Source organism: Panicum hallii, chromosome 8, assembly GCF_002211085.1.
Source record: "Panicum hallii strain FIL2 chromosome 8, PHallii_v3.1, whole genome shotgun sequence".
NCBI classification, from domain to species: Eukaryota; Viridiplantae; Streptophyta; class Magnoliopsida; order Poales; family Poaceae; genus Panicum; species Panicum hallii.
The window spans coordinates 1,492,045-1,509,426 of NC_038049.1; the positions used below are offsets into that span (position 1 = coordinate 1,492,045).

The following is a 17,382-nucleotide window of genomic DNA, read 5'->3' on the forward strand; positions in this document are numbered from 1 at the left end:
ATTAGGCACATAGACATGTCAACTAGCCAAGGGCATATTGGACATTTGATATATTCAATCCATTTAGAAAAACAGGGTGAAGCCGTTTTGCCAAACGTTTTCCAAAACGGCTTCAGCTCCACCAGAGAAGCCGCTCCATCAGAGAAGCCGGAACCGGAGCCGTTTTTGGAGAAGCCAGAGCCCTGCCAAACAGGCTCTATACATGCAATAATCATTCGTAAGACTTGAGAGCCAAGCAACAACATAGGGTGATGTGGAGGTATAGGCACATCTACAGTAATGTGGAAGAAGGAATTGAAGTAATTAGTATACGATGAGCATGATGCAATTGAAAAACCTAAGTCTTTGCAAGCAAGTCCAAGACCAAATCCAACAGCTGATGGAAAGGGAAAAGAAAAGGTTACACCACGAAGTGAAGTGGTCGCGGAAACGGAGGCAGACAAACTCCGAGAAAGAGTTCACCAAGCTCATTGTAGTAGCGAATATGCAAAGAGAACTCGAAGATTTGCAGAATGGGTAGGTCTCATCAAGCCCCATTGAAGAGCGACAAACTACCAAATTACAAACACACAATTTAACAAAACGTTGCAGAAAACATGGTATATGTTTGGACAATGTATATCATGGCATCATCTGGTCATTCATCCGGCCATTTGCAGACTCGTAGTATCGCAGAGTTGGACAAATGTTTTTCTCTCCAGGTTACTTGGTCTTCTTGCTATTCAACAATAATAGTAAATACAGTCGATTCAGCAACGCCGCCATCATGATAACTATTTTTTATAGAAGTGAAACCAGCCTTTGAGTAAATTAAATTACCAGCAAACGGGAGGTACTCGGTGGTGGCGAATCACTCATATCAATCTCGCTATTCCCGTACTCCTGCGGAGAGATGGGAGGGGAATGAAGACGAACAAATCACTAATAGTGATGACATGCATGATGTGTGAAATGGAATGATAAATAACAGATAATGAACCTCGTCACTATCACCAGTCGTGTCCTCGTGGCTCTCCATGTCCCTCTCCTTGACATCCTTATAGATATAACTTGCACCTAGTCTACGGACATGAGCTTGAAGAGTACGGCGATTGGGATGCAAGGCGATGGCCTTTCCAATGGAAGCCTCGACAGCCAGCACTTCGCCCAAAGTTGCACAGCGACAGTTAGTTTCGACATGGAGTTGTGCAAGGCCTGCAAGATGCTCGATGCCAAGGTTAGCACCATTACAATGTCGGGACATAACATCCCTTGCAGTCCAGGAAAGATGGAGCGATCGGAGTGCTGGCAGAGCACCCGGAGCAAATGATATCCCTGTTCCTGGGCTTAACGCAATTTCATAGTGGAGCACCTTTAGAAGCTTGAATCCGTTACTACCAATAGTGTGCTTCTTCCTGACGCCAATCCGATGGTATAACGTTAGCTCAAGATGAGTCAGGGAAGGCATACCCATAAGAAGGCGCAGATCTTCCTCATCAAATAGTCTGACTTTTATGAGTAATCTGACGATGTTATTCAGGGAGGCCATTCCCTTTGGAATCCGTTCAATAAGTGTACATATTTCAAGATCTTGGAGATGAGGAAATGCACAACAAGTGTCCCTGAACATGTTCTCTCCTACACTTCCACTAATATGAAGATATTTAAGGTTGTATTTGCCCAACTCATTTAGAGAAGACACCAAAATTTCCACAAAAGCTTCTGCGTAACCACCATTTTTGGCCTGGAGGAGAGCAACAGAACAGGGCATATAGATTTTTCTCAAGTTTGTTAGATTCCCAAGCTCTTCCGCAAATTTCATTGGGTTGTCAACATTACTGACAGCCGACACTACCTCCAAGGCATCCATTCTTCGGAACATATCTGAGTGCAACATAAGCCTCTCATGGACTAACAGGCGTACCAGCTTCCGTAGCCTAACCATAGTTGATGGTCGTACTGTGAATGAGTGTGAGTTACAATGCCGCAAATCAAGAGTCTCCAAGTAACGTAGCATTCCAACTTCTTCAGGAAGCTCAGTGAGTTTTGAACTGTCAAGCCTTAAATATCTCAGCTGAGATAAACTTCCTATATTTTTTATTTGATTCTTTTCCAACCAGAAACAGCAACTATTAGAACTATAACCTTCACGTATATCCAACACCCGTAAAGAAAGGAAGTTCACGAGTGGGGTTATCTGCTTAAATTCCCCAAACACATGCAGTGAGCGAGCATGCAACTTACTTCTTGCGGTTGCATGAATTGCCACTTTATGTTGTTGTCCATTAGAGTGCATGGAGAGCCGACGAATCTTGCTTGGCAAAGAATTGCAGACGCGCCCATTCAACACAGTGGCGAAATTCTCTTCATCTGACAGAGATATTATAAGGTCAAGCACCATATCATGAACCTGGCAATATTTTATAGAGCTGTCATAGTTAGTATCAACCAGTTGGAGCATACTTCTATTAGCAAGCTCATTAAGATAGTTCTCTGCTTCTTGATCCAGATTTCCCCATTGTTTATCAATGAATCCTTCAGCTATCCACTTCCATTTTAATTCTTCGCACTCAATAGAGTGGTCCTCTGGATATATACACAAGTACAATAAACAAGTCTTCAAGTGCTGTGGAAGATCCCAATAACTAAGTAACAATATATCTCTCATAGCTTTTAAACTGTCATTTTGTGAAGAATCAATACCAATGGAATCTTGCAGTCTCTCCCATTCATCTTTGGTTGGTGGTTTATTGGCTAGCAAACTTGCAAGTGTAATTATAGCCAATGGCAGACCACCGCATTTTTTCAATATTTTAGCTGAAATATCTTTCAGATGAGGAGGGCATGCATTGTCAGGGCCGAAAATTCTCTTCAAAAGCAATCTTTCAGAATCGACACTATTCAGATGTGCCATTTGATATAGTTGGCCACCGGAATTAGAACAACATGACTTGGCTACATTGGTAATGCGTGTAGTAGCAATTATTCTGCTACCGTTATGATTCCCAGGAAAGGAAGCCTTGATAATTTTCCAGTCTTCTTCCCGCCATACGTCATCAATAACAATTAAGTACCTGTATGCAATTTTGCACTGGTAAGTTCGTAACCGCAAATATATGATGACTCAATATTATGTTCTCAAGTACATACATAGTTTTTTAAAATAGCAATTACTAGATATGTACTTTGGGCATGCAAAGTCAGCTACAGATTAAATCATAAATGCTTTATTTTTCCCAGGAGTTACTTGGGTAATGGATAACTCTGCTTTTCAACTCAAGGCATCATTTAAACTATTGTATCGTGTACTGTAGTACACCTATTTAATATTTATAGAGAAAAATGTCACATATTTCTCGAGTTGGCTTTGAGCGGCTCAAGAGAAGTGATGCGAGTTCTTTTGGTGTAATTCCGTGAAACAAAAGTTTTAAATGTAGGTGTGGCAGTATGGAAACATGATAAGTGGAGTTTTCTAGTATATATCCGAATTATGTTACACTAGTTTATTAATCCATGCTCCTATACGGTCTATAAATTTTGAGAGACATAAGTAGAGAAGTTTATAAAAAATTAGAGTCCATAGCTAATAATCACAATTGCTTAGCCTCGCTCCTCTCCCTCCCTCCCTCCCTCTCTCCCTCTCTCTCCCCCCTCCCTCCCTCTCTAAATACTCTAACACAACACTCATATGATTATATAAATATGTATTTATGCTTATCTAGTTGTGATAAAATATAGTTAGCCAAATTACCCGATACACTTTTTATCCATATTTTCATATATTTTTCATATTGCATCACGTCTCCATATGTGGTTGACATGTTTTTAATCAAATCTTTTATTTGAGCTATGTGTTACCCTAAAAATTAAGTTGTGTGTTCAACAATAGAGCCATAGAGGTGTGTATTTTCATCGCTTCCTGCATACATGTACACGTGGTGTATATGGAGATACACATCATGCATGTATACCTAAAGTTAGTATTTTTTTATATTAACAATGATAGAAATATGTGATTTAGAATCATATATCCGGTGGGTAATTTTCTAGAAAATAAAAATAGTAGATCTAATTGCTAATATTATGAATGATTGTACCAAATTGATGGTCGGATGCTCATGATCTTTAAGAGAACTTTTAGGATCTATCTTTTTTCTAGCGCAAATTTTTGTCTATGTTGGGATATTTTTTTGACAATGATAGGTATGGGCATTTTAGATGCAGATTTAGGGGGTTATACCTTAGGTTATTTTTAATAATACGGATCTGGGTAATTTGGATATAAAATTTGTGAGGTTCCTTTGGATTAATTATAATTGCATAGATGCATAATTTAGAGGAATATTAGGGGGTTACTTTATGCTATATTTTACAATGGCGAATGTGTGTAATGTTGATGTTGATTTAAGGGTTACTTCGGACTAGTTTTATAGTGGCAGAGATGAGTAATTCTTTAGATAATATAATAGATCCAATGGCTATTACTATTGATGATTATTAGAGTCTACCAGATTGATGACCGGATGTTTTAAATTTTTGAGAATTTATAGGATTTGTCTCGTGAGGAGTAACGTGGAGCCTCCGAATATTGATGGTAAGATTTTTCCTTTTCATAAACCTAGTAGTTCTATTTCTATTTTTTAAGAAATATTTCATCATTTTGATACAATTTGTTGACACTACTGTGGCTCGGGTCCACTTTAGATTTGTTATTTTATCTCATTTTTATGAAATTTTTTGTTTTTGAACATTGAATCAAATTATCAAACCCTGAGGAGCTCTCGCTCAAATGAAAAATCAAAATTTTCGGTAGATTTTTTTTCACAATTTCGGGTTTAGGGAATACTAGGTTAAAAAAACTTATTCCACCTAGAAATTGTTTAGCTAGATCGCAGGGTGAGATTGGAGTTTATGAGTTAATGCCACTTTCATGTACGGATGAAGAAATTAAAACCACATACCTCTTTCCTGTTAAGATCTGTGAGATTGCTCGGATTATTTGTTCCTTGCCCCACCTCTCCGTTTGGCATTTGCTGAACTCATCTTTGTGGATTTGAGAGAGGACGTCCTTCAAGAGCTTCTCGAGGTGAAGGATACGCGACACCGATACGGAAGCTCGGTACTGATAGTCGCCCCCAATCTTGCGATAGACTTCCATAGCAAGGGTCGTCTTCCCCAACCCCGCACACCCCACAATTGGCACCACTTTCAGCTCCATGCTCTCCTCCGCCAACCAGGCTATAACCTGATTCACTGGGCCGTTGATCGCCACCAAATTCTTGGCCTCATCATGGAACGTAGCCAGGCGAGGGTCTATTTCGACAACGGGTTTTCTTGGATTACGATTGTCAAACTCGTACCTAGCACGCCGCTTGCTCTCCTCCATGACGCGAGCCTTGAGTTCTTGGATCTCCGTTGCGATATCATGGCGCTTCCACAGCGTCTTGAGCCGGTGCACCGTCCTCTTCACGAACCCGCGCTTGGCATCTCCATTGCCAAGGCGGTGCGTGAAGCGGTCGATGCAGTCTTCTATGTCGTAGCTGAGCTCGCGCAAGTTGTCTTTCCAGTCCTTCTCCAAGGGGTCAAGCTTGTGCATCTCAGCCAGTGTCTCGAGCAGGGCATGCATGCTGCGGAGCTCGCGCTCGAGGAACGCGATCTCCTTGCGCACGCTCTTGAGCAGCGTGTACTCGTCGCTAAGCAAGGTGGTGAGCTTGCCGAGGAGGCTGCTCATCGCCCCCGTCCCAGCGCCTACCCCAGCCATCTCTCTCGAATAATCTCCCTCCGGAGGAAGAGAAGAAGCTAGTAGTAGCTGCTAAGCAAGAGCCGTGGCGCGGCGGAGACAGGTAGACTGAGAATCATGTTCCTCTTCCCTTCCCTTTTCTTATTTATTATTCTCTACTCCCCGTCCTAAAAAGAATACATCCCTTTATCTTATCTCAAGAGCATTGTCTTTTCTCACGAACATGTCTTGGTACTACTTTTCTCTCGTGCCTCGCGTAATCTCGAGAGCAGGTCTTGGTACTACTTTTCTCACGTGCCTCGCGTCTCATCAGGCCACTTGTTATGGGATATTCCTTCCACGCATAGAAGACTGCACACAACCGTTGCAGGTCAACTTTAATACTGACGCGCTAGTTTTAGGCTAATCATAGTAGAGTTTTATGATAAGTTTTATGGTATTAATTATCATAATATATCAGTATTTTTGATGATGTGACACTGATTTAACGAGGGAAGAGAAGGAACCAGTTTCGTCCTCGTAACACTCCGCTAACTCGTTTCCAAGATGTTAAAAATGGCGTGAAACGACCACTGTAACTGCTGCCGTTGTTTCGTGCAGATCCGGTGCGCCTCCCGCGCTCGCCTCCGGCGCGCTCTCTTCCGCGGCGAAATCCCCGCGCGCGCCCTTCCCTCGCGAAATCCGCGCCCTTTCTTCCCTCCCGCCTCTCACTGTGGAGCTCCAAATCTGTCGTTCCAGGTCGCCGAGCCGCGCCGATGCTCCCTGTCTGTCGCTACTGATCCGGCCCTGTACGCCGCTGCTGGTCCGACCCTGTACGCCGGTGTCTCGTTCTCTTGGCCCGTGCGCTCCCTACCCCTGTCCGTACGCAGCCGCCGCCATTTGCGCAGGTCCCTGTCCGCCAGCCGCAGGTCGTCTCTCTCCCAGAACCATCGCGATGGAGCCAAGGAAAGAGGTGGAGACAAGCTCATGACGGCGCCGCTCCTCCGCAGCTGCGAAGCCCCGTGCTTGCTTCCCGAGGCAAATCCATGTGCGAGGCATGAGATGAGGCAAGTTGGTTGTGGACCCACTTCACCCTCAGATTCTCTCCTTTTCCAGTTTCCCACCCCCGCAGATCTTGGTTAGGCCACCCTCTCTCTCTTCACATGCTAGCCATGGCGGCTAGGTCATCTTTCTAGATCCGCCAAACACTAGAGCTCCTTCATTCTGTTAATGGCACCAAGAAGAGGACATGGTGCAGTAGGAGAAAGCTCCGTCAGTCCGTCAATGGCAACGAGAAGGGAAAATCTGGGCGTGGAAAATGGTGCTGCAGGAGGGGAGTGGACACTTAGCTCCTTCCTTCCGTCAATGGCGATGAGTAGAGAAGGTCCAGCCGCCGAAGATGATGTAGTGGGAGGGAGTTCCAACCAGTGCATCAATGGAAGAGTTGATGGAGGAGTTGAGAAGGGAGATTGGCCTATAGTCACCTACACATAGGGGTGTATCTTTTTTGGGAACTAGCACGATATAAGATCCATTCAGCAAAACTGTCACGCAGTTCATAAAAGTCCTGTGAGATAATGGGCCAGCATTTCTTCAGAAATTCTCCATTGAATCCATCAGGGCCAAGGGACTTATGGTTTGGGAGTTCACCAATTATCTTGTCAATTTCTTCTCTTGTGAAAGGATGTCTAGAGCTTCCAGTCCTTCCTCATGGCTGAGCAGAGACTGAAGATCCAAATATATGTGGGTAAATTCTGAAGTACCCAACCTTTCTTTGAAAGCATTCCATAGCAACATGGCCTTTTCCTCATGATCAAAAAATTCCTGGCTATTCTCAGAGACTAAAGAGGTAATATTGTTGTTTCTGTTCTTTATTGAGGCATTAGCATGGAGGAATTCAGTACATTCTTTCCCAAATTTCACCCATTTGATGGTTCCTCTCTATTTCCAGTAAATCCTTTGCTCAGACAAGAAAGCTTCTAGCTGCCCCCTTAGTAGCTCACTAAGAATCCATTCCTAAAATGTAAGGTCTCTTGTTTCTTCCAAGAAATCAAGAAAAAGAATAGCATTTTGCAATTCTGAATAGTTTTTGCCAGGCTAGACAGAAGGTTCTTCCAAGCCTTGAGTACTCTCCTCAGATTTTTGAATTTGCCACCCAGTCTCTTTGCTTTGTCGGCCTCAGCAGAGGGTAAATTGCAACCATATTGCAGAGTATTTTGAAACTAGTCATGCTCCAACCTGTAATTTTCAAATCTGAAGACAGAGGCTTGGGGATTGAGGTAGACACAGTAATAAGACAAGGTGTGTGATCTGAGGTGTCTGTTGAAAGTGTTGAGACTGTTGTATTCGGGCAAAGGGTTGTCCACAAATTAGAAAAGAAGAACCAATCAAGTCTCTCAAGAAGGGGATTCTGCCATTTGTTTGTCCAAGTAAAAGTAAACTTACAGCTCTTGAGAGGTATTTCTGTCAAACTTAACCTGCTGATGGCCTCATTGAAGGCCAGCATCTCCTGAACACCTCCCCCCGGCTTGTTCCTATTGCCCGGGTTTCTGAGCAGATTGAAATCCCCTACTATAAGCCAAGGAAAATCATCTAGCATAGAGATGTTCCTAAACCATTCCAAAATAAAGCAACTTCTCTTCAGGTGTGCAGGTAGCATAGATGTTAGTTAAAATCCAACTAGCTCCGGTAACAGTGCAATGAAATTCCACGTTTTGGGCAAAATCATTCTGAAAAATTGCTTGCCCTGAAAACTTTCTGCCTTCCCAGATACTAATCAAAACAATCAAGTCTTGGGGGGCAGAATTTTCTAGTATACTGAGCATCAAAAGCGTTTTCGTCTTCCGCAAGCCGACCACGTCATAATTTGACTCCATGATTTTGCTCCTAATAGCGTCCCATTTCTCTTGAGAATTAATTCCTCTGATGCTCCAGCTGTGGATATTCCGGTTTCTTTTGGGGATAGAATTACTCATGGAGAATATAAAATAAAATAAAATAAAAAAGAGTAACTAGTTACATGCACAACATGCAACCACAATGACCAACATTGTTTTAGAAAGAAAACCAACAGTCAGATGGAACGCAGAACGACACAGGTATACCCCCTCGTTCCAGGTTTTCGAAGATCAGCGTACCACGTTCCTCGTCCCTGTCCCTCGTTTCCATCGTCCCGGGAACTTGGTGACTTAGGTGCGGCCTCTGCCGGCGCCGCGCCGTCCTGCGCATCGGCGCCCCGTTCGCCTCCGTGTCGTCCGCTTCCTCCAGCTCAACTGGGATCAGCTCGCCGCCGATATGAAGTCCGGCGAGCTCAACCCCTGCGTCACCGAACCGAGGCGGCGGCCGGCATCCTCCAGCCGGACTCCGAGCTCGCCGAGTTCATCCGCGCCGAGTGCTCCAAGGTGACTGGGTCGGCGTCGTCACGCGCATCTGGCCCAACACCAGGTACCTGGAAACCATCGTCACAGGCGCCATGGCACGAGTACGTCCCGACTCTAGATTACTTCAGCGGCGGCTTGCCGGTGGCCTCTTTCCTATACGCGTCCTCGGAGTGCTACTTCGGCCTCAACCTCCGGCCGATGTGCGACCCGTCGGACGTGTCCTACACCCTCATGCCCAACATGGCCTACTTCGAGTTCCTCCCCACGGACACGGACGGCGGCGATGGCGCCGACGCGAGCCAGCTCGTGGAGCTCGCCGGCGTGGAGGCCGGGCGCGAGTACAGTACGAGCTCGTGATCACCACCTACTCCGGGCTGAACCGGTACGGCGTGGGCGACGTCCTCCTCGCGACGGGGTTCCACAACGCCGCGCCGCGGTTCCGGTTCGTGCGCCGCAGGAGCGTGCTGCTGTCCGTCGACTCGGACAAGACCGACGAGGCGGAGCTGCAGCGCGCGTCGGCGGCGCTCGGGCCGCACGGCGCCGCCGTGCTGGACTACACCAGCCAGGCAAACACCAGGAGCATCCCGGGGCACTACGTCGTCTTCTGGGAGCTGGTGGCCACCAAGGGGGAGAAGCCACGGTGAACAAGGAGACGCTCGACGGGTGCTGCCTGGAGATGGAGGCGGCCCGTGTACAGGCAGTGCCGGGTCGCCGACGGCTCGATCGGGCCGCTTGAGATCCGGGTGGTCGAGCTCATGGACGACGCCGTCTCTCGCGGCTCGTCCGTTGGCCAGTCCATGGTCGAGCTGCTCGACTCGCGCGTCGCCTCGAACCATGTCAGCCCCAAGCTGCCGCATTGGTGTCTGGGTGAGCGGTTCCAGTTGGATCTGACCACCAGCAAGGAATCTTCACCTTCGACTTCGACTCATGCTGTTGCATAAATAAACAATCTACCGACGTATTGTAATAAGTCTGTTCGTCGTGAGCAGTGAGTGGATTGTTAGGACTAATAAACAAAAAGATCCAGGAATAAACTAAACGAACTAAACATGATGTGTGCCCACTTTCTGAAATCTCACTCGCATCGGCTGTAGCAAAAACCACATTACCATAACCAAAAGCCCCTATCAAGAGGTTTAACGAGCGTTCACATCACCATCGTTATAAATATGAAAAGAATCGACAAACACTTCATCCATAGATTCGAATTGTATAGGCAGTACAGACAACGATCAAGGTGACAGTACGAGCTAGCAGTACACTGATAAAGGAGAGGAGGCCACAGATAACCTGCCAAAATTTTCACTTAGGCAAAGACAAACCTACAATCCACTCTAAGACCGCAGAGCTCCCTTCTCTAAGCCTTCCTGGTCGCAATCTGAGACTCCGCCTGAAGAACAAACAGATCGGCCAAATTAGCACAACAGTATCAGATGTGTTGGATAGTTGGGCGCAAACAGTGTACAGAGCCACAAACCTCTTTCTTCACTGGCTCTTCCTTCTCCGACAAGATCAGCTCAATGTGGCACGGGGAGGACATGTAAGCTGCAACAGGTGGTTAAACAGGTTGTTAAGCTGCAACATGTGAAACATTCACGCAGTAGCAGAACACGATGAACGGAACAAACTTCAACTTCAGATAAACTTACGGTTGATGCGTCCGTGAGCACGGTAGGTCCTGCGCCGCTGCTTCTGAGCCTGGTTTACTTGAATGTGCGACACATACAGGGTATCGACATCAAGACCTTTGACCTGCAGCAGGGAAATTCACAATTAGCTAATTACATTAGTAACCAAAGATAGATATGACAGGGCAGGTATAATTGCAGACCTCAGCATTGCTCTCAGCATTCTTTAGAAGATCAAGAATGAATCTAGCAGACTTGGCGGGCCAGCGTCCCTGTCCATTTGAGTGGCGCGACTTAGCCTGAGCAGTACGCCCAACACCGCCACAGTACCTGCGGAAGGGGATGGCCTGCTTGTGGGCAATCACATCCTCAAGGTACCTTTTGGCCTTTGTGAGTGGCAACTTCCTGAGGGCAAAAGCTGTCTCACGGGTGTTCTGCAAGTATGACAGACAGCGTTAATAAACACTAAAATGTGTATTATTGTATTTACCTTCAAAGTATATAAGACATCAGAAACTGAACAATATTGTGCCTTCATATGGATGGGCACAACTAACGATGACTCGCACCGTATCTAACAATTTGGAAAAAGGAAATGTGCCATCATTTACTGAACCAATTGACATGGAATTGTCCAACACATGGACAGGACCAACAGTTCACCCAATAACGATGAACACAATGTTCCTAAAGTTTACGGGGATACTGCTATCAAATAACACAGCATCCTGCTTTTTTCTTTAGGGTACTAATTAAAGAAACTACAACTTTACATTATAAAGTCACAGATAACTGCAAAGCACTGCAGAACTGCCCTTATTGGAGTTACTAGAAATGGTGGACCTTGAAGAATTTTAATCCCTGAAACTTATCTAATTTTCCTCTAGCACACAGAAAATACCCATCTACTTCAACATCAGGTGTATCCATATGACACATTCATATAGACCACAGAACAGGGGAAATGCATGTCATACAAAAACTACACAGCAAATTGCAGGGCACCAACAGAGAATTCAAGGAATAAACAGCAGGATCAAATGGCAAATTTACTGAACCATCTGGCATCAGGCTGCAATCACGCTTAACCCAATAACAATGAAGTTGGCATTTTAAAGTTTAGAAAAACAAATTGTGTCTATTCTCTTTTAGTGCCTGCTAAATAAATCAAAGAAGCTGCAACAATTACAGCATGACCCACTAAAAGAAGAAACTCAAGTAGTTGAGAATTCCATGACGCTAAGACAACAACTCATTAGCAATGATAATTTGTCATACAGCCACCCATGATCCAAAAATCATCTACAGAGTTGTATCATACAAGGAAAGAAGCCAACTAGAAATGGTCTCCACAGATTCTATTCAGAACACGGAAAGGATCATGAACAAAACACAAGATATGAATGGTGACGCCACTGTGATCAACATGAACAGGCTACATGAAAACCAAAGGAGTAACGCTAATATGCACTATAAATAGGTTACAGCCGAACACCGCAAAACAATAACGCAAACAAATCATGAGATCTCTAGAAACGGGAGAGAGGAAGGGAGCTCTCACCTTGAAGTGAACACGGAGGTCCCGGCCCATGGCCTTGGCGGCTGCAACGCGTCACAGAGAATCACAATCGAATCAGATAAAGCCGCGGATGTACAAATCGAGGAGAAAATCAAGCGCGGCAGAGCTTACACTTGGTGGGGTTGGTCGGCTCCCTCGAGTACTTCACCTGGAACCAAAAGCAGGCGCCGCCGCATGGCAGGAGTCAGTAAGGGCGAAGCCAAATCCATGGCTGCAACCAGGATGCAACACGCGCGAGGAGAAGATGGGGGAGGGGGATCTCACCATGGCTGCAACCGGCGAGCGGGGGGCCTCGCGGCGGATGGGATGCGTCTGCGGCGGCGGCGAGAGGGGTGGAGAAGGAAGCGGCGGCGGCAGGAGCGAGAGAGGTTATGTAGGTGGCACGGAACTAGGGGCAAAAACCCTAATGGGCTCGTTACGGACCGAGCCGCCCGCGCGGCCTTTGTAGCTCAGGCCCATTTCGTGATTTTTCACGAGTATCAAGAGACTTTTTGTGGGCTGGATTCGTGCTGGCTCGCAATCTGCTAGCTGTGCCGTGGGCCGGGCCCGTTTCTCCTTAAAAAAGATTGTGCTGAAGCCCTCTCAAGCAAAGACTTTGCTGAAACTTTCCATCTGCACCCTCATAATTACACTTCCAAGTCAATTTCGCACTTTCCTAATCATGTGACAAACAATCACATACTATAGTAAGGTGTACAATACCGAAATTGGAAGACAAAACTGTTGTCGCTCTTGGAACTCTCATTATTATGGGCTAAAATTCGATCAGTGTCAGCTGAAAATTAAATAAGATGTCCCATATCTACCAAAAAAATGGGAAGGAAAACCAGCCGCGCACGTGCTTGCACGGTCCACCGCCACAAATGAGATTTTCGGTCATCATGGAGTCGAATTGTCAATCGTCCTTGTTTCACTTGAGAAATGTAGATCGTTTTGATAAATTTAGATATATATAGCTTTTGCTATGTACCTGCATAAATAATGTGCTTAGTAAAAATTATGCATCTAGAATTGTTAAAATGACCTACAGTTTGAAACGAAGGAGTACATTCTTTTTTTTAAACTGCAGTGGATACATTCTTGCAAACCGGGTCTCACGACTCTAAAGCCCAACACCACCAATGGCGCATCAGAAGCACCGAGACTGACATAGGAGTTCTGACTCAACCTCTCAAGAGATTTTCTCTAAAAATCTGCCAGGAGATGACCTCTCATCATCTTCAGTTCAACTGAATGATGAAGTCTTCTCCAGCGACCCGTTATCAATCCTACTGCAGGGCAAACGGGTTCGGATTAGAAGGTTCTAATGGAGTTGTATTTCCGAGGCAGACCCGTTAAGACGGGGTCGTGGAGAGGAGGAAGTAGGTTGGGCCTGTCGTGTGGCTGCTCACCCAACCAACTGAAAAGTCGTCCTTCACAAAAACAAAAAAAAAAACCAACTGAAAAGTACCCGCCGGCCGCCTACCGTTGCCACTTCCCCACGCGGCCCGCCGCGCCACCACTCACTGCACCGGGGCTCATAACTCCCCGCCCGCCGGCACCGTGGGCCCTCAGGGCGCTCGAGGCGTGGACCAGAACGGAGGGAGGGAGGGGGGAGCTGCAGGTGCAGGACCGAAGGAAGCAGCTGCGGCCTCTCCGTCTCCGTCTCCGTCCACCACCGCCCCCCGAGACCGACCCAACCCAACTCCACCAAACAAGCCAGTTTGGCCGCGGGTTGCGTCAAACACCGGCCAAGCGCCCCTGTTTCCTCTGCCGATTTAGCTCTGGTTCTCTGACTACTGACTTGCCTTGCGCGCGTCGGCCGGATTGAGCGAGCTTCGTGTTCATCAATTCATCGAGGTACGTCGTAGCCGTTCGTTGCTTGCTTGTGTGTTTGTTCTTTCTGCTTATCCTTCCCCTTTCAGTTGTTTGATTTTGTTGCCTTGAAAGAAAAATTGTTTGATTTTGTTTGGGAGTCGTGCGCGAGGATTTGGACCTCTTGACCGTCTGCAACTGATTATCGAAATGAAACCCAATTGACTTAGATGATCTGCTAGCGTACGAGCAACTTCCTCAATTGGAGGATGGGAGATGCAGAGACTCCATTTTAAATTCTCAGTCATGTCCTCGGTGCATAGATATTTCCATTTTCAAACTGAGTAGATCTTCGTGCAACACTCCTATCTATTGCTGGAATTGTTGGATAGCACTTCAATGCCTTTGAGAAAATCATTTGTGCAAAACTGTTGGACATTCAGCATTTGACAAAGGAAACATCCGATTTCTGGCATTGGTCCTTACGATTTTGTAGCACAATAACCTCAGTTACCTTCTAAACATAAAATTTGTTACTGGCGAAATAATCTCCGTCCAATTCGGGAACGATTGGTAGCTTTTGCTCCATAGTTGGTTGTTCATTAATTGCCAGATCTTAAATCCAGTCTGTGGTGCAAACGGCAGAACTAACAATTGTGATTTCTGTTTCTAGGATGTCAAGCCTTGAGGAGCCACTTGGTCTTGGAGACCTGCCAAAGTTGAGTATTAATAGACTTGGAAGGTTCTTGTCACCAAGCGCTCGCAGGGCACCAGCTGATGACCACAATACTGGCAGGTAAATCTTTTTTCTCGAACACGCAAGAGAGTTGCGTGTCGTTGTATTAATAGATAGAAAAAAGCGGTCCGAAGTACAATGCCGAATCCACGGCTGGGGTTAGTTTTTTGTTACATTCGCGCCTATTGAAAGGAAAAAACTACCACACATCCTGGCAGGTAAATCTACTATTTAGAGGCATATGACTAATGACATCCATTACTCAAGTATAAATGGATGATCAGTGTCATATTATAATTGCTTTTCTTCGAAAAAGTTCCTTCAGTGAAGGGATCACTTGAAAAATGCATATTGTTTGCTCGCTCTCAGATACAATAACTCCTGCAATGGTGGCACCCAGATGGTCTTCCATGACAATTCTTATCTGTGGCATCCGCAATGCCGTCAAGCCGATTCATCATGCGACACAGTGGAGCTTAGAGATCTTCCTCGGAAGGTAAGTTTGACTTTCATAGTTAGGACTGAACTGATAGTCAATTTTGTTCAACATCATTTGCTTTACCTAGTTATGATATTCCAATATATCATTATAGATTAAATAAAGTGTGGTTATAAATATCATAAAATTACAATTATGACAATGTTACCATCACGATGCTTTTCTTTAATCCAGCCGATTGACAATATGTCTTCAGGTTATGTGGGATCTACCAAGGTATGTGAAGATCGTTGAAGTTGGACCACGGGATGGCCTGCAAAACGAAAAAGGCAATGTACCAACATCTGTAAAGATCCAATTGATACACAAATTAGTGGCTGCAGGTTTATCAGTTGTTGAAGCTACAAGTTTTGTATCCCCAAAATGGGTGCCGCAGGTGACATACTTAAATCATATTAAGCAATTAGTGATTTTGGTGATTGCCATTTTCTCATAACAAAGCATGAATTTCTTATTTAGCTCAGTTTTTAAACTGCAGCTAGCTGATGCAAAGGATGTCCTCAAAGGGATCCAGCAGGTGCCAGGTGTGCGGTATCCAGTATTAACTCCTAACCTCAGAGTATGTTCTAGATAATATTTTTACAGAACTCTACTGCACACCACATCATTAACAATTCTATACATAATTGCCAGTACATGTTCTGATTTTTAGCAATGAATGAGTATGTACAGGGATTTGAGGCTGCTGTTGCAGCTGGTGCAAAGGAAATTGCAGTTTTTGCATCTGCCTCTGAATCCTTCTCTAAGTCGAACATTAACTGTACCATTGAGGAAAGCCTTGTTCGGTACCGTGATGTTACTGCTGCTGCCAAGAAACATGGACTCCTTATCCGTGGGTAAGTTAATGAGCTGTTTAAGCCTGAAACAAGCGTAGGTGAAGAATTGAGTTACTAGTGAAGCTGCTTGGCCTGCACTGTGGACTGAACCTTGCGCCCTCTGTTTGTGTTAGGTATATTTCCTGTGTGATTGGTTGCCCTGTTGAAGGTACAATCGATCCATCAAAGGTGGCATATATTGCTAAGGAACTTTATAACATGGGCTGCTCAGAGATTTCACTTGGCGACACGATTGGGGTTGGCACACCAGGTACTGAACTATTGTTTGCCCTTGCTAATGCTTACCCTTTGTCCTCGATTTATTTGATTGGTATGTTGAGGCTCATCCAAGCAGCAACTCATGGGAACATCCCTGCTCCTTGTTATGTTGTTTGTTTCAGGTAGTGTAGTTGCTATGCTTGAAGCTGTCATGTCCTTTGTTCCAGTGGACAAGATTGCCGTTCATTTCCATGATACATACGGCCAGGCCCTTGCCAATATCCTAGCCTCCCTTCAAGTAAGTAAACTTTCAAAAATTATTTGTTTTGTCACTAAAAGTACTTAACATTCACATGATGGTCACATTACCCTAAGATTTTCTTTGTTTCCTCAGATGGGGATCAGCATAGTGGACTCGTCAGTTTCAGGCCTTGGAGGCTGCCCATATGCAAAGGGCGCCACCGGCAATGTCGCCACTGAGGACGTCGTGTACATGCTCCATGGCCTGGGGATAGAGACCAACGTCGACCTCAACAAGCTTATGGAGGCTGGCGATTACATCTCCAAGCATCTAGGAAGGCCACTGGGCTCCAAGACTGCTGCTGCTTTGCGCAAGCTAACCACCTAAATCCCTGAAGATCGTTTCAGGCACTCCCAAAAGAATATGTATCAGCTGGTGTCATCACACGTATTTACTTATACAGGTCATATGAATGTCAGGAGGTCTCGTTTTAGTTTGCATTTTTGGGTAAAAGTCACAAAACATTGATCTACGTAAAGTTGTATTCTATCCTTAAGTGATCCTGCATAGCCAGGGCATCATGGAGAAAATTGTGCTCGCAGATATAAGTATATGTAACGGCAAATTTGAGGCACTTTACAGTTTTCCGAATGTCATTTGAAGCTCATTGTGTGCCTATAGAAAATACTACAATAATCTGATCATTGGTATTGGTACCTTACCGTGCTTCCATATCGGCTGAACACAAATGAAAAATGTGCCAGCAAAAGTTGCCTACTGCCTGACAACTACG

The 17,382-nt window shown here is 45.2% G+C and overlaps 3 protein-coding genes, 1 non-coding gene and 1 pseudogene across 6 annotated transcripts; 2 read left to right on the forward strand and 3 right to left on the reverse strand.

The window, feature by feature from the left end:
• Positions 1–232: 232 nt before the first annotated feature.
• Positions 233–5,838, reverse strand: LOC112902138 (disease resistance protein RPP13-like). 2 transcript variants are annotated; one of them, XM_025971067.1, is made up of 5 exons: positions 4,941–5,838; positions 2,443–3,053; positions 980–2,349; positions 820–882; positions 233–718 (listed from the first exon to the last, which is right to left on the reverse strand). In XM_025971067.1, exons 1-5 carry the CDS (start codon positions 5,738–5,740, stop codon positions 638–640), a joined length of 2,925 nt encoding a protein of 974 aa, XP_025826852.1. In that variant the 5' UTR covers positions 5,741–5,838; the 3' UTR covers positions 233–637. The 2 variants fall into 2 exon arrangements, with proteins under 2 accessions (XP_025826852.1, XP_025826851.1); XM_025971066.1 differs by having other exon boundaries at positions 980–3,053.
• A 2,899-nt stretch (positions 5,839–8,737) lies between these two features.
• Positions 8,738–10,116, forward strand: LOC112902560 (annotated as a pseudogene).
• A 103-nt stretch (positions 10,117–10,219) lies between these two features.
• LOC112903498 (60S ribosomal protein L17-like) lies at positions 10,220–12,663 on the reverse strand. Its single transcript, XM_025972764.1, has 7 exons — positions 12,550–12,663; positions 12,397–12,433; positions 12,268–12,308; positions 10,910–11,140; positions 10,728–10,830; positions 10,556–10,623; positions 10,220–10,468 (listed from the first exon to the last, which is right to left on the reverse strand). Exons 1-7 carry the CDS (start codon positions 12,550–12,552, stop codon positions 10,436–10,438), a joined length of 516 nt encoding a protein of 171 aa, XP_025828549.1. The 5' UTR covers positions 12,553–12,663; the 3' UTR covers positions 10,220–10,435.
• LOC112872496 lies at positions 11,300–11,444 on the reverse strand. The gene has a single exon (XR_003224690.1). It is a non-coding gene; the product is annotated as a small nucleolar RNA snoR74 (small nucleolar RNA).
• Positions 12,664–13,786: 1,123 nt separating the features above from the next.
• Positions 13,787–17,245, forward strand: LOC112902375 (hydroxymethylglutaryl-CoA lyase, mitochondrial-like). Of its 2 annotated transcripts, XM_025971428.1 has the most exons (9): positions 13,787–14,124; positions 14,753–14,875; positions 15,185–15,311; positions 15,511–15,690; positions 15,793–15,873; positions 15,987–16,150; positions 16,264–16,400; positions 16,531–16,646; positions 16,743–17,245. In XM_025971428.1, exons 2-9 carry the CDS (start codon positions 14,754–14,756, stop codon positions 16,974–16,976), a joined length of 1,161 nt encoding a protein of 386 aa, XP_025827213.1. In that variant the 5' UTR covers positions 13,787–14,124; position 14,753; the 3' UTR covers positions 16,977–17,245. The 2 variants fall into 2 exon arrangements, with proteins under 2 accessions (XP_025827213.1, XP_025827214.1); XM_025971429.1 differs by lacking the exon at positions 13,787–14,124 and having other exon boundaries at positions 15,216–15,311; positions 16,743–17,008.
• The last annotated feature ends 137 nt before the right edge of the window (positions 17,246–17,382 follow it).

Excerpts from the sequence above, each read along its gene's own strand:
- LOC112902138 (XM_025971066.1), bottom strand. The coding sequence starts at position 5,740 with ATGGCTGGGGTAGGCGCTGGGACGGGGGCGATGAGCAGCCTCCTCGGC. Across the intron at positions 3,054-4,940 it reads CAGATCTTAACAGGAAAGAG|GTACTTAATTGTTATTGATG; the intron begins GTATGTGGTTTT and ends AATTGCATACAG. Across the intron at positions 719-819 it reads CGAGTACCTCCCGTTTGCTG|CAAGAAGACCAAGTAACCTG; the intron begins GTAATTTAATTT and ends ATTGTTGAATAG.
- LOC112903498 (XM_025972764.1), bottom strand. Across the intron at positions 12,309-12,396 it reads GCCGACCAACCCCACCAAGT|CCGCCAAGGCCATGGGCCGG; the intron begins GTAAGCTCTGCC and ends GACGCGTTGCAG. Across the intron at positions 10,469-10,555 it reads AAGAGCCAGTGAAGAAAGAG|GCGGAGTCTCAGATTGCGAC; the intron begins GTTTGTGGCTCT and ends TTTGTTCTTCAG.
- LOC112902375 (XM_025971428.1), top strand. The coding sequence starts at position 14,754 with ATGTCAAGCCTTGAGGAGCCACTTGGTCTTGGAGACCTGCCAAAGTTG. Across the intron at positions 16,151-16,263 it reads CATGGACTCCTTATCCGTGG|GTATATTTCCTGTGTGATTG; the intron begins GTAAGTTAATGA and ends TGTTTGTGTTAG. Across the intron at positions 16,647-16,742 it reads ATATCCTAGCCTCCCTTCAA|ATGGGGATCAGCATAGTGGA; the intron begins GTAAGTAAACTT and ends TTGTTTCCTCAG.